The sequence below is a fragment of the Urocitellus parryii genome, chromosome 3 (assembly GCF_045843805.1).
Source record: "Urocitellus parryii isolate mUroPar1 chromosome 3, mUroPar1.hap1, whole genome shotgun sequence".
In the NCBI taxonomy this organism is placed as follows: Eukaryota; Metazoa; Chordata; class Mammalia; order Rodentia; family Sciuridae; genus Urocitellus; species Urocitellus parryii.
The window spans coordinates 207,217,610-207,233,151 of NC_135533.1; the positions used below are offsets into that span (position 1 = coordinate 207,217,610).

General features: G+C 42.4%; 1 protein-coding gene and 1 pseudogene across 1 annotated transcript; one reads left to right on the top strand and one right to left on the bottom strand.

Moving 5' to 3' along the window:
* Positions 1 to 634: 634 nt before the first annotated feature.
* On the bottom strand, positions 635 to 1,583 carry LOC144253831 (olfactory receptor 7C1-like; annotated as a pseudogene).
* Positions 1,584 to 12,271: 10,688 nt separating this feature from the next.
* LOC144253651 (olfactory receptor 7A40-like) lies at positions 12,272 to 13,201 on the top strand. Its single transcript, XM_077796044.1, has one exon. It carries the CDS (start codon positions 12,272 to 12,274, stop codon positions 13,199 to 13,201), a length of 930 nt encoding a protein of 309 aa, XP_077652170.1.
* Positions 13,202 to 15,542: the final 2,341 nt, after the last annotated feature.

Consider the following 15,542-nt stretch of genomic DNA (forward strand, 5'->3'; position numbering starts at 1 on the left):
GGGGCATTCAGAGGGGCTCCCCACAGTTGGGGTCCATGTCTATCACCTCCTGAGCTCAAATAGTTCTTGTGATCTGAAATTGTGATCTAAAGTATGGAAAAGTAAGTTTAAAAATGGAGCAACACTGGATTTCATGGAAACTGTACAGGTGAGCCATGAACATACTGGAAAAGGAAGGCCCCAGGTTAGAAAAAGACACACACACACACACACACACACACACACACTCACAAAAACACACACACACACAAACAAACAAATCTGAGAGCAGGTTAACTGCAGCTGTGCATGGTGTGCACACCTGTCATCCAAGTTCCTTGGGAGGCAGAGGCAGGGGAATCCTGAGTTTAAGGCCAGCCCGGGCAACCCAGAGACATCCTGTCTCAAACAAATACAAAAGAAAACAACAACAATAACAGTCAAACCAACAAGTAATTGCTTCTACAGATTGAAAGGAAGAAAAAAATACAAAATAGGCAATAGACTTATAGACACCCTTTATCATAAAATCCGTGTATATGGCCAAGAAGCACAAAAAGCAAAGCATCTGCATTGGAGCCCAGCAGGAGAGGCAGCCTCCACACCGTGAAGCGCCCTGTTCCGTCACTCTTCACCACACTGTGCAGGCACAGGGTCAGTATTCCTGTCTGCTGGAGGACAAGGAGCTGCACAGAAATGTTCCCAGGGCCCTCTTCATGTCTCTGTTCCTCAGGCTGTAGATGAAGGGGTTCACCATGGGGGTGACCAGGGTGTACAGGATGGAGGCCAACACCCCTGTCCAGGAGGTGCGTGTCCCTGTGGAGCTGAGGTAGACCCCCAGGCAGGTTCCATAGAACAGGGAGACAACTGAGAGGTGAGAACCGCAGGTGGAAAAGGCCTTGCACTTCCCTCCTGCTGTGGATATCCGCAGGACAGAAGCCACAATTTTAGAATAAGAGAAAATGATCCCAGCAAGAGGGAAAAACCCCATGATGCCTGTCACTAAGTACATATGACGCTATTGACAAAAGTATCAGAGCAGGCGAGCTTGAGGACCTCAGGGAATTCACAGAAACAGTGTGGGATTTCCACGTCTGTGCAGAAGGAGAGCCTCAGTACACTCACGCTCTCAGGAAGGGCTCCCAGCACACTGATGAACCAGCTCAGGAGAAGAACTGAGCACAGAGCTTGGGGCTCATGAGGACCATGTGGTGCAGGGGCCGGCAGATGGCCAGGAAGCGGTCATAGGCCATCACAGTAAGAAGTAAATTGTCCAGCAGTCCAAAAATGGTGAAGAAGCACATCTGGGTGATGCAGCCTGCATAGGTAATGGCCTTGCTCTGTGACTGGATATTCACTAGCATCTTGGGGATGGTGGTGGAGGTGAAGCAGAGGTAATAAAAGGACAGGTTGGAGAGGAGGAAGTACATGGGGGTGTGCAGGTGGGAGTCTGAGATAATCGCCAGGATCATGAGCAGGTGGCCAAAGATGGTCACCAGGTACAAGGCCAGGAACAGCCCAGAGAGAACTGACTGCATCTCTGGCTTCTCAGAATGTCCCTGGAGGAGAAATCCTGGAGACCCCGTGTGGTTTTCTGGTTCCATGTAAAGTAAATGTCCCCAGGGGAGAAGAGGCAGCTAGAGGAAGTCCACGGCCACCTCAGGACCCTGGCTGCCTGGGCGTGGACCCAGTGCTCTAGGAGGCATTGGCTTGGTGGCCCCTCCTCTGCTGTGGGTCACACTGGGGTTCCTTAGTGACCCTAGTTCCCTTTTGTTGCCACCACCAGCTGGAAATCCCAGTCACCAAACCTAATTTACTCCACAAAGCCGACTGGACCTGGGTACTCCCCTGCACCTGGTCAGAGCCTTCCTGATCTCAGGTGTCTTAGGAATGACTTTTGTGCTTCACTTTGAAATGTCCTGGTAATAACCACCATTTAGGTGAAATGTTAAAAGCTGATTCTGTATAATTCCATCAAAGATGAGGAAGCCCCATTTTCTATAGGCTCGGTTAATTTTTAATTAAAAAGTATAATGGACCAATCAATGAAGAAATTGACTCACCCAATTCATCACCCATTTCTTCATTTAATTTTGAAATCTCACCTAATTTCAATGCATATAAATTACTGGGAATCACATGGAAATAAATGGATCAAGGAATTTTCCAAGTCTATATTAACCCTGATACCAAAGGACAACTGCTTGTTCTGTAGCACTACAAGACAAAGCAGCCATGATTTGCATTAATTAGCACATGTAGAAAAAGTCACAAAGTATATTTATTGTGTGTCAAATATGATAAACAGGTGGCATATGATCCGAGAAAGCAAGGAATATTTCATGCTGGTCACTCATTCTAATAATACAATCAGCAAGATAATGATCCTCTAGCTATAATCGGATCATATAATTAGATGCAGAAAAAATTTTGTGGAAATAGATCTGGAAAAGTACAATTAACTTGCTTAAATATGACAAAAATAATTCCCTTGCATATCAGCTATATCCACTCTCACATGAAGCTGAGGAAATTACATGAACATCATGAATTTACAGAAGATCATACACCTGCTGCTACCACTACCCAATGTTGTTCTGAAATTTCAAACCAATGTGACCACAGAAGGAAAAAAGTAACCGCAGCTTCATATGTTGTGGAAACATATGAACAACCTAAAACTCTTTGCAAAGTCTAACTACTCAGAAGTCTTTCTGATAAGGCTAAATAATAACACACAGATTTAACTTTCTTCCTTATGTGCAGCAATTAACCAATCCACCCTGCATAAAGGTTGTATTCTATATAGTACAAAAATGTCACACCCACAGACCAGGGTTTGGCTCATTGAAGGTGAACAGGATATGATAAGAACAGTAAGTCCTGTTCATTTGCACTTACCGGTGGCAGAGGATTTATCAGTCCTTTCTGCTGATTGACAGCATTTTGTCTGCCTAGAAACACATGGGAGGAGAGAGGTGTCTCTTGTGCACATGGCAGAAATGACTGTAGGTGGATTGAGGGGTCACTGACCATGTGAGTGGGTGGAGCAAGGTGACTGTGATGTAGCAGGACCTGTGGGAAAGCAGGAGATGTGGACACTGGGAAAGAAGTTAGGGGAAGCCAGCATTGCCCCCAGGGGAACTAGCAATGGGCTCCTGATGAGGAAGAAGAGGGCTGTGGAAAGAGGTCAGAGTGAGCAGAGGGCAAGGGAGGCGTTTGGAGAGAAGAGGCTGCAGTCATCCCTGAGGCTTCCTTCTTTCAGGCTGGGCACCTGGAAATTTCTGACACAGTGAACTTTCCTGTTTCCTGGCCCCAGGCGATGCCCCGAGAGGAGCCGCCTCTCAGTCCTCTGATTTCATGTGCAGAGACCTCACCCTGCTGCTCCTGCTCTCTCTACCGTGGTCCTGGGCAGATGAGCTTGTGATCTTGTCCTGCAGGCAGGTGCGTGGTGCAGACAGCCCCTGTGCCCTCACCATCAAGGGATGGAACACAGTCATGTTCCTGAGGCAGAAGAGATTTTCCTTCTGTCCTTGGATTGGTGGATGGACGACATCAGGATGAGCAGTGTGTCCTGAATTCCAGAGTCTGAATTCTCAGAGCATTTTGTCTAGTTTTTATTATTCTTCTAATGTTGTAATCTCTAGGCAATGTATATATCAGCTAGGAACTGGGGACAAGAAATGATTGGGAAATTTCCAGTCAATTTTGTCCCCTTGGGGGAATCTCTAAGTTGGAAAAAAGTGCCCTTCTCATGGGAGCCATTAAAGCTGGTGATAGAAACTTTAAATAACACAAAGCAGGTCATTAAATAATGATAAAGGGTTTGATTCCATGAGAGGATATAAAAATATAAACACATACACCCAACTGTGGATCACCCAAATATGTAAAGGAAGTATTTCAGGATGTAAAGGGAGAAATAGATGGTTGTGATAAAAGAATAGTAAGTGGCCTTTTTTAATGAAAATGCATTTATTTATTATGGCATTTCTAAATTAGAGTACAAGCTTTCCATATTTAACAAATTTAAATTTGTTACACCCTCTCTTGTTTTCCCATTATTAAAAACAATTACATAAGATAATGTGGTAGTATTTTTATAGAATACCGATTGTTAAAAAAAACATGCTTTGATTAGTTCATGAGAGTAATACATCATGGTGGGAGTAATTTACACATTCATATGTGCATATTATATAATCAGTTCCATTTTAATCCCCAGTATTTCCATTTTCCTTCCTCTCCTACCCCAGACTCCCTTCTCCTCTATTGGTCTTCCTTCTGTTAGTTTATTGTTTTTTAAAAACTGGTGCATTGTAAGCATGTATGGAAGTAGGATTCACTGTGGTATACATGCCCATAGCAAAGTTTGGTCAATTTCATTCTACAGTTCCTTCCCTTTCTCATCTCTTCTCCTTCCCCCTTGATCCCTTCATCTGCTCTATGGACCTCCCTTCTGTTTTTCATGGGAATCCCGCACCTTTTAAAACATTTCTTATTTCAATCTATCTCCGCATACGAGCATACGACAGAGATCATTTGACCTGTGACTTTCTGACACTGGAGGACTTATTTCACTTAGCATGATGTCCTCCAGTCCTGTTCATTCACCAGAAAATGCCCTCATTGCATCCTTCTTTACAGCTGAGCGAACTTCCATTGTGTATATAAAACACATTTTCTTTGTCATGTGGTCTATTGATGGGCACCGGAGCTGATTTCATAACTTGGTTATTCTGCATTGTTCTGCTATAACAATTTGTATTGGTATATGCTGCTTTTAGTTCTTTTGAATAAATATGAAGGAGTGGTATTTTTAATTGACACATAATTACTGTACATATTTATGGAGTATTGTATGTATTTCTGGAGTAGACTTGCATATAAGGTATAATGAGCAAATTTGAATAATTAGCACATCCGTCACCTTGCATAGTTATCATTTGTGCTGAGAGCATTCAGTCCTCACCGCCAGCCATTTTGAAACGTACAACATACTATTGCTGACTATAGTCACCCAACCTGCAACAGATCATGGGAATTTTTTCCTACTATCTGTAATCTTGTATCTATTGACTAGTCTCCTCCATCTGTCAATCTCCCTTATCTTTCTAGCCTGTAGGAACCCCCCTTCTGCTTTTCACTTTCATGAGATCAAGCTTTTATAGAATCCAGAAATGACAGAGATCATGCCACAATAGTAAGGGACTTTAATATACCACGTTTGCATAATCTGCACAGAAAGTTAGGAAAACACTAGACCTCACACATTTGAGTAAATGGACCTATTAGACATATACAGCACATTTTCACCATCGGCAAGAGAATACGTTTGTTCTCCAGCACACTCCCCAGGAGAGATCATGTGTTGGGCCACAAGCAAGACGTAGAAAATTCAAGCAGATTGAAATCATATCTAGTATCTTTTCCAAAAAAATGAGTACTGTGTATCAAAAAAGATTATACACCATGATCAAATAGGAGTAGTATCCCACAATTTTTCTCACATGATGATCCTACATACACAAATCAATAAATATGACACATCACATCAATTGAATGAAGGATAAAAACCATATGATCATCTCAAAAGATACAGAAGGAGCACTTGATAAAATGTAACCTTCCTGCATGATGAAAAATACTCTCAGCAAATTAGGCATAGGAGGAACATAGCTCAACACATAAAGGCTACATATGATGACCCGCAGCCGACAGCTTAGTGAATGGGGAAAAGTTGAAAGCTTTTCCTGTAAGATATGGAAGGTGAGGGTGTTCACTCTCACCATTGTTCTTCATCAGAGTTCTGGAAGTTCCCATGATAAGGGCATCCAAACTGGACAAGAGAATGTTAGGTTGTCCCATTTGAGGTGACCTGATTTTTACCACTATAGTTCTCACACAATTATACATACTCATAGGGTATAGTGATAATTTGATATTGTGCACAGTGTGCAATAATACAATCAGCATCATCAGCCTTTCCATCACCTTAAACACGTGCTATTTCCTTTTGTGTGGAGCCTGCAAACTCCTCTCTTCCTAGTTCTTCATGAGGCACATAATGAGATGATGTAAAACTAAAATGAACTTACTGTGTGAGAGAACACCAGAAGTTATTCCCCTTACAAAACTATGTTTTGGTATTTGCTATCCAAGCTCCACGATCTTTTAGGTTGAATAACTGAAAGATGTCACTGGTAAACAAAGAGAACTGATAAATCCAGGAAACCCGAAGGATACAAAGTCAACAACAGAAATCAGCAACATTTATACACAACAATAATAAACTAGCTGAAATAGAAATCAAGAAAACAATCTCATTTACAAACAGCTCTTTAAAAACACACAATAATAAAAATAAAATAAATTAAACCAAGGAGGTAGGAGATTTCTACAATAAGTAGAAAACATTGGAGAAAGAAATTGATGAAGACACTCACAGGGAAAGATAGCCCATGTTCATGGATTGGCAGGATTAATATTGTTAAAATGTTCAATCTCCACAAAACAATCCATAGATTCAATGCAATTCCTATCAAAATACCAGTGACATTCTTCACAAAAGTAAAGAAAGCAATCTTAAAGATGTTGAGGAAGCACTAAAGATCCAAACAATGAAAACAACCCTAAGCAAGAAGCATAAGGGTGAAGAAAGAGCAATATTTGTCTTCAAAACATACTACAAAGCAATAGTAATAAAACAGTACTGGCATGGACACAGACCAATGAACAGAATAGAGAGCCGAGACATAAATTTATAAATTTAAATTCAACTAATTTCAACAAAGTTGTTAACGTACATGGGAGAAAGAATTATATTTACAAAAAAATGGTGCTGGGAGCACTGGATATCTATCTGGAGATGAAAGAAATGGGACATATAAATTAAAAAATGCTTGCCATCACTAATTATAATTGAGATTCCAATAAAAACTTCAATGGAGGGCTTGGGTTGAGGCTCAATGGTAGAGGCTTGCCTGGCATGTGTGAGGTCCTGGACTGAATCTCAGCACCACATATAAATAAATAAAATAAAGGCTCATGGACAACTAAAAAAATTATTAAAAAATGCCTGCCACATAAAAAATAAAATAAAGATGTCATGTTCGCTGAAAACTGAAAAATAGATATTAAAAAATTCTCTCTCTCTTTTTTTCTCTCTCCCTCTTAAAAAAAAATAGCTGCAATGGAAACCATCTAACCCCAGTATGAGTGACTATTATCAAACATATGCAAAAATTCTGGTGAGGATGGGGAGAAAGAGGAACTCTCCTACCCTGTTAGTGGAATGTAAATTAATGCAACTATCCTGGGGAACAGTAGGGAGTTTCCTCAAACTTCTAAAAATAGAACTATCTGGTTCTGCAATTCTGGTGTGGGAAAGGAGGGAAGTCTTGGCGATCTGCAAATGTGTTGATGGGTGATTCTGCTAAGGTGCTTCCAGAGTCTTCCTGGGCTAGAACTTCGGCTTTGGGTCCTGCTCTAACACAAGGTGTCCTACTCCAACACTGAGGCCTGCAGCTCCACTCGGGGTCCAAGCGCTGGTGATTTCTCCAGAGAGCAGCTGTTTAGTGGTCCTCTAACACTCTCAGAGATGAATATTCTGATTAGGTGAGATCTGCTGGGTCACTCCATTCCTGCAGCCATGTTTTCCCATTCCTGCAATCTGTTTCTTTATCTGAAGATTATTTTTATTCTATCAATGCTGTCCCTTGAGTCTCATTCTCCTAAACATAAGGATTCTCCCCCATGTCCTTTCTGCAGAGCCCTGACCTCAAACTAGAGGATTTATTTCATTGCTTTGCCTGTGGAAAGGAAATGAGTATGTTGAAGAGATATCTGCATTCCCATGTTTGTTTTAGGATTTTCACAGTAGGTAAGATAGGAATCAACCTGAGTGTCCATTTCAAGATGAATGGATAATGAAATGTGGTATATTTACACATTGTAAAGTTACAGAGCCCTGGCAATGAAAGAAATCCTGTCATTTTCAGTAACATGGATAGATCCAGATAAATTATGTTAAGTGAAAGAAACTGGGCACAGAAATATAAGTCCCATATCTTCTAACTCCTAAGTGGAACCTAAGAAATTTGACTTCATTGAAGTTGACAGTAGAATAGTGGTTACTAGAATTTAGGAATGGAAAGAGGGAGGGAGAATAGAAAGAAGTGTGTGATTAAGTGTAAAAATACAGTTAGGCAGAAAAGGCTCTCATCTTCTATAATACAGTAGGGTGACTAAAGGTAACAGTAATTTATGGTGGATTTGAAAAAAAGCTGAAAATATAATTTCAAGTATTTCCAATGCAAATAAATCATAAATGTTTGAGATGACGAAAATGTTAATCACCCTGAATAAATCATTACACATTATGTTTATTTATAGGCTTATAAATATAGCACACCACATACCATAAATATGTACAATTCAGCATGCATTAAAAATAACAAAGAAGACCTAAACAATTGGAGAGATACAATGTGCATCTTGCCATGGCATTGATGCAAAAGAAATCACCACATAGTAAGTGCCTTAAAGCAACACCCATGTATTATCCTCTGGCATGTGTGAGGTCCTGGGTCTGAATCTCAGCACCACTTATAAATAAATAAAATAAAGGCCCATTGACAACTAAAGAAAATAATTTTAAAAAACCTGCAATGAAATCATCTAACCCCAGTCAGAGTGACTATTATCAAATATATTCAAAAATTCTGGTGAGGATGGGGAGAAAGAGGAACTCCTGCACATTGTTGGTGGAATGTAAATTAATACAGTCATTGTGGGGAACAGTAGGGAGTTTCCTCAAACATCTAAAGATAGAACTATCTGATTCTGCAATTAAATCCTCTGGGAAGGAAATGAGTATGTTGAAGAGATATCTGCATTCCCATGTTTGTTTTAGGATTTTCACAGTAGCTAAGATATGGAATCAACCCGAGTGCCCATTTCCAGATGAATTTAGTTATACATGACAGCTTTGTCTGCTCAAGGCTTCTCACACATTGGCCAAATCAAACCTCTGGTCAGGCTATGTTCTCAGTGGGAGCTCAGGAGTCTCCTCTGGGCTCATGCAGGAAATTGGCAGAATTCTATTTTTGCCTTGGTAGAACTAGCTCCCGTTATCTGACTGGTTATTGGACAAGGTTCACTTTCAGCACCAGGAACTGTCCTTGGTCTGTAGCCATTGGGGCCTCTCCCAACATGGTGGCTCACTATGGCAAGAACAACTGAGCAATCCCCCTCTCAGGACCCCTTGTCATTGCTGGCACATTCCCTATCTCTGCATTTATAGACTTCCTTTATTTGCTGTCCCCAACCCTTTCCCCCACACTTGTAAGTCTTCTGCCTTCTTTCCCATCAGAGTGAATTCTCACTCATCCACCTTCCTCAGTATTCAGCAGCATTTCCCACTAACCTCTCAAACCACTTGCTCTATCAAATGATCTATGGATTAATTCATTCAGCAAGTGTCTATTGAGCACCTGCTATGTTCCAGGTACATGGAACACAGCATTCACAGTGTTTCCATTCTGTTACAGACTGCACATTTCTGAGTCCTCCTGTGTGGAGATTGGAACTCCCATTGGGCCCAACGGGGCAGATCACTTAACCATTCTGAGACCCAATGGGTTTGAATGTAGGACAAGGTTCACAATACAGACCCCAGAGAATGGGCTTTTATAAAAACTAAATGAGGGAATTATTACACACTGCTAATCTCAGGGCAATGTGCATAAAAGGATCTAAATTTCTCTCTTTAAATTATAAAATTTTTATGAATACAAACACATGACAACTTTCAGCTTGTGTTATAAGCATATTTTTTGTTTGTTTGTTGTTGTGGAAAAAGTCTCATGAAGCCAAGGGTTATAGTAGCCTGATTCTGTATTCAGAGATCAGAGTTCATCCATGGTTGAATAGAGGAAGAGTCAATTTCCTGGAGATGGGGCTCAAGCCCATGGGGACTCAAGGGACCTGGTAAAGTAGGTTTCTCAGTCTTAGACTTAGGAAAAAAACTTTGTCAGGATTGGGGGAAGGTGTGGGAGGTTTGATATATAGAAGGCAGAATAGTTCTTGGAGAAAAGTAATAATGACTAATTCACCTGGTACTTAATTAGTCATCTTGGGAACAGAGAATCAGCAAAAAATAAATTGCTTTTGGTACAGAGCAAAGTCCCACAGGGAAATGATGTCTGAGTGTTGGAATAACAAGAGGGAAGTCTGCCTCATGAGCAGACACACAGGGAGTGCTTGTCTTCCTGCCCCTGTCCCCCAGCATGTGTGCGGCTGTGGTCTGGGTGGAGTGGGCTTCCTTGCTTTAGAGATCTACCTCTGCTTTGGAATCTGAGCTTTGACCCCTTCCTGCAGTCTTGCCTGGTAGTGCCAGTTCAGTGTCCGTTGTCAACCGTCCAGGGAGGAACTTGGACTTCCTTCCAGAAACCCATCCAGGTGAGCCTGAGAGCCCAGTGGGTGCTGCAGAAAGGCTTCTGAGAGGCTGGCAGCCAAGAGCATGTGCCTAAGTTCACCCAAGTGCCAATCCAGCCTTGCCCAGAGCTGGGAGGTTGCTGTGGTTGGTTATTGAATTATTCAATAATTCACTGATGTATTTTTTTTTACCATGTTGAAAAAGGAAGTGAACAGTGAGCTCAGCAATGCAGTGTCCTTGCTGACAATAAAGTGGTGACAAAGGCAGCCCCAGTAGAAGAGGGAGTGGAGGCTTTACATGTATGGTCATGTGTGTCAATTAACTAGTAAACATAGTTACTCAAGTCAACATTGAATGGTGTAGGAAACACATGTTTTCTATTTTTATATAAAATACCCATTTGTGTTGTTGTTTTGTATATTAATTTTTTAAATTTATTCTTCCTTTGTTTTTTTTTAAATATGGACATTCTACGTGTGTGTCGGCACCAAGTAGACTTATGTCTATGCTTTGATAAATGTGTGTTTGATTTCCAATTACCTTTGCTGATTCTTGTTGGAATGTAACTGGAGTTGAGATGCAGCCAGGAACAAGAAGCTCTTTCTAACAAAATTTCAGATACACCTGAGTTTAATAGACTGTTTTTATCCTGAGAGCCACTTGATTCCTCTCTTTGGTTTTATGGAGCAGAATTTCTTTTTGTTTCCTTGAATGCAGAGTGCAAAATCACCTTTCCAAATGGGAACCCACGTGTAAATGTGTGTGGCAGAGTGTGAGCTCTGAGGACTGTCTTTTCCTTTGTTGAGGAAAAATAATTTGCTGTTGAGTCTTCCCTGTCATCCTTTCATTTTAAATAGTGTGAATAAAGGAAGAAGAACAGGGAAGACATGGGCCCAGAAGGCCGTGGACTGCAGCATGTTTTTAAGTTGTGTGTGTGTGTGTGTGTGTGTGTGTGTGTATGTTTGTGTGCGCGCGCGCACGCGCACCTGTGTGTTTGCTCTTGACTTTAGGGTTTTTAGAGAAAGGAGACCTGAGCTGAGCTGAGAATATTCCAGAAGGCGACTCATAACACACAACCCCTAGCATAAGGCCACTGAGAGAAATAAACAAGGTGCTGCCCATTCACAGAAAGCCCAGGAGGTCCTCAAGGGGGAATCTGTGCCTTGTCACCCTGGGACACCAGCTCACGTCCCTCTCCCTCTTGCTCATCCTCCTGCCACTCTGGCTTCCTGGTTGAACTTGAACATCAGGAACAAGCCCCTTCCTCAGGCCCTCTGCACTGACCATCCTCCATTCTGCCTGACACACGTGTCTGCAGGTGACTCTGTGGCCCCCTCCCTGTCCTTCTGGTGGGGTTACATGCTGTGTCACCTAAGGGATGATCTTGTCTGAGCACCCAGAAGGAAATGACACTCCTGCTGCCCTTGCTCCTTAGGAGCCTCAGTGCACTGGCCATCATCAGAATGTGGAAGGATTACTGTTTCCCCAATGAGTATTTGCTCTGACTTCCTTCCGTTATTTCCCCCTCACTGGATTGCAGGGACGCTCAGTTTGTTGGGAGTGACCTATCATTGCCTAGACAGTGCCTGGACCACCATTGTCACTAACTGATATTCCTCAAACACAAGAAAGAGTCAGTCTCTAGTGATCTGTAATGAAGGTTCTCTTGGGGAAAGATGGAGACAGTGAGACAGCAACTCCAAATTGGAGGTGGCCAGGGGATCCCCTAAAGAGGAACAAAGCACAGCAGTTAGTCTTGATTGTACACTTCAAAGATCCCCTTCCTTCAGGTTAGTACTGCCTAATTGTGTCAAATAATTTCTCTGTATTTTTTTAATTAGTCACATTAAATAAATGGAGCCAGGTAATGACACACGCATTACAAAATTTCTTCTTCTGGGAATTTCAGAGGATCCCACATTGCAACCCTTCCTCTTTGGGCTGTTTCTGTTTATGTACCTGGTCACTGTGCTGGGGAACCTGCTCATCATCGTGGCCACCGTCTCAGACTCCCACCTGCACACGCCCATGTACTTCTTCCTCATCAATCTGTCCTTTGCAGACATCTGCTTCACCACAACGAGCATCCCCAAGATGCTGGTGAACATCCAGACCCAGAGCAAGGTCATCACCTATAATGGATGCATCATCCAGATATACTTTTTCATATTCTTTGGTGTTTTGGATAACTTCCTCCTTGCGGTGATGGCCTATGACCGGTATGTGGCCATCTGTCACCCCTTGCACTACATGGTCATCATGAACCGCCGGCTCTGTGGACTGTTGGTGCTGGCTTGCTGGGCCTTGACTGCTCTGAACTCCTTAATAGACATCTTAATGGCCTTGGGGCTGTCCTTCTGCACAGACCTGGAGATCCCCCACTTTGTATGTGAACTCAACCAGCTGGTCCTACTTGCCTGTTCTGACACCTTTTCCATTGACATGGTAATGTATTTTGGAGCTGTCTTGCTGGGAGGTGGCCCTCTAGTTGGGGTCCTGTACTCCTACTCCAAGATCGTGTCCTCCATCCGTGCCATCTCATCAACTCAGGGCAAGTACAAAGCCTTCTCCACCTGTGCATCTCACCTCTCTGTGGTCTCCCTGTTCTACTCTACACTCCTGGGGGTGTACCTCAGCTCTTCCATTACCCAGAACTCACAATCAACAGCAAGAGCCTCGGTGATGTACAGCGTGGTCACTCCCATGCTGAACCCCTTCATCTACAGTCTGAGGAACAAGGACATCATGGGAGCTCTGAGGAGACTCTTCCGAGGGAAGCCATAGAGGAGACATTTCCAAGTTGTGCCTGTGGACACGGGCCTCAGAGACCCTGGACCAGACCCTGCGGTTCTTTATCCAGACCATGAGGTAGACCTTGTGCCTCCTGTTAATTTCCTGGAGTTCCTTTTAATCTCAACTCTGTTAATATTTAAGGAAGCTCATTAGGAAGTATCATTTGCTCTCTGATTGCCAACATTTTCTACCTTTTCAGACCTAAATTCTCAATTCTTTCCATCTCAGATCAGAAGAGATTTGCAGATTTCCGTGAGTCTGATATTCTGATGAGCTGCAGTGTCCTGTGGAATATAACCCACTGAGGCTGTTTCCTTTATTTTATGAAGGAGGAAATCTGAGACCACAGTTTTTCCATTTTCTGTTCTTTTTTTTTCCTTTCTGTGTTGCTACCTTAACTGCTCTTGCTTAGTATGTAGAGGTCCACTGAGTGGTGGTTTTACACTTGACCATGTGAGAAAGGCATGCACCAGAGTTTGTCTGCTGCCCAGGAGTGCTTCCGGGAATGAGGATTCATGCCTCAGTGGTCGTCCTGATGAAACATAATGTACTCTGTCTCCAGGTTTCCTGGAAACCCACCATGGTCATTTATGGATACCACTATCTGAAATAAATATGAACAACAAGGTAGTCAGGATTATTGCTTTTAAATATCGGAGCAAATGGTAAATAGAAATGTAGCAGGTTATTCTGACTGTTTCCATTCTGCTGGCACTGGTTATGGTATCAAGCCTTTGCCACCACAAGCATTATCCCAAAATAAATGATTTTAAAATAATGCTTGTAGTTTTGTTCATATTGGTGTGTATGTTGGGAAATCTTCTGGCCTTCCCCCCCCCACATTTAAAATTTTTTTTTATTTGCAACATTACAGTTGCAAATTGTGATGGGATTTGTCATCACATGTTTGTAATGATTTGGCCAATATCACTCCTTATCTTCTGGTCTTTTCCATCTCTTCACATGCCTCCAGTTCCTTTCAAGGTTTGTTGTCAGGTAAGAGTCAACCGAGGACACTCTGCTAACCTTGGCTGATACTCTCAGACTTGAGGTCTTATTGGTTAGAGGCCGAGGGTGGTGATGTGCACTAGTCAACTCTGCATATCTGTAGCCAAAATACCCAAGAACAATTTAGAGGAGGGAAAATGTTTTGGCTCCTGGTTCCAGAGATTGAGTCCATGGCTCTGGCCCAAGGTGAGAAAGGTCATCATGGCAGACATGCCTGGTGGAGAGTCAGTGCTCATCTCATGCCAGCCAGCAGACAGAGAGGGAGCAGCTGGGAAGGTGCCCAGGAAGGCTGCATCCTTCCAGGAAATGCCTTTTTGATCCGCCTCCTATAGCAATGCCCACCTGCCCAGAGCTACCACCCACTCAGTCCATTCAAACTGGGATGGATGGTTTAGGTCACAGCTCTCCCACTCCACTTTCTTTATCTCTGAGTACCCCACACAGGAGCTTTTGGGGGACACCTCATATCCAAACTACAACATGTAGAACATTCTGCAAAGTTCAGTGATGGACCCTCTCCTAGTGCTCCCCTTCACTGTCCAAGCCTCAGCTTTTGGAGCCTCTGTGTCTGTTCACAGTTTTCCAAACCCCAGGTCTGTTCTTCATCCTGCCATTCCCACTCTTGTGCCATGTATTACTCTTTCACTAGTGATGTGCATGTACTTTTATTTTATTCCAATAGTGCTAGACTCAAATATATTACTCGATAGAAAACAGTCATGCACTATATGCTTTTTGAAATGGTGTTTTCATTAGTGGCATGCAATCATCCTTGATGGTGGGGTTCATCTGCATTGTCATACGTACTCATAACACAATGTGTTCCCTTTCAATCCCCAATACTTCCCCTGTTACTTCCCTCTCCTGATTCCCCTCCCCTACACTCCTGGTCCCCCTTTTATTTTTTTACATTTATGCCTTATAATTTTGTACAACTATGGTATTCATTGAGATGTGTTCATACACGCTTGCAACATCATCTTGCCAATTTCATCTTCTAGTGCCTCCTCTCTTGCTCGGTCCCCTTTCTCCACTATGCAGAGGGAGGACAATGTGGTATACTGCAAGAAGCCAGAAGGTTTTCACCATGATGTACTAATTAAATGCTTGATTAGATAAATACAACCTGACTTGGACCTGACACAATTTGTGCATGTGTTGACCATCATCAGGAACAAAAGTGAATAAGCATATATTTTAATATTTTTGTTTTCAGCTAAATATAAATTTGAAAACTTTCAGGGACAATTGTGAAAATTGTAAAGGGAGACCAGGAGTAGGACATTATATGACCAGAAAGGGTCCTGTGTTAGAAGAGGCTATA

Bases quoted from the DNA above. Each gene is read 5' to 3' on its own strand.
- LOC144253651 (XM_077796044.1), top strand. From the start codon at position 12,272: ATGGAGCCAGGTAATGACACACGCATTACAAAATTTCTTCTTCTGGGA.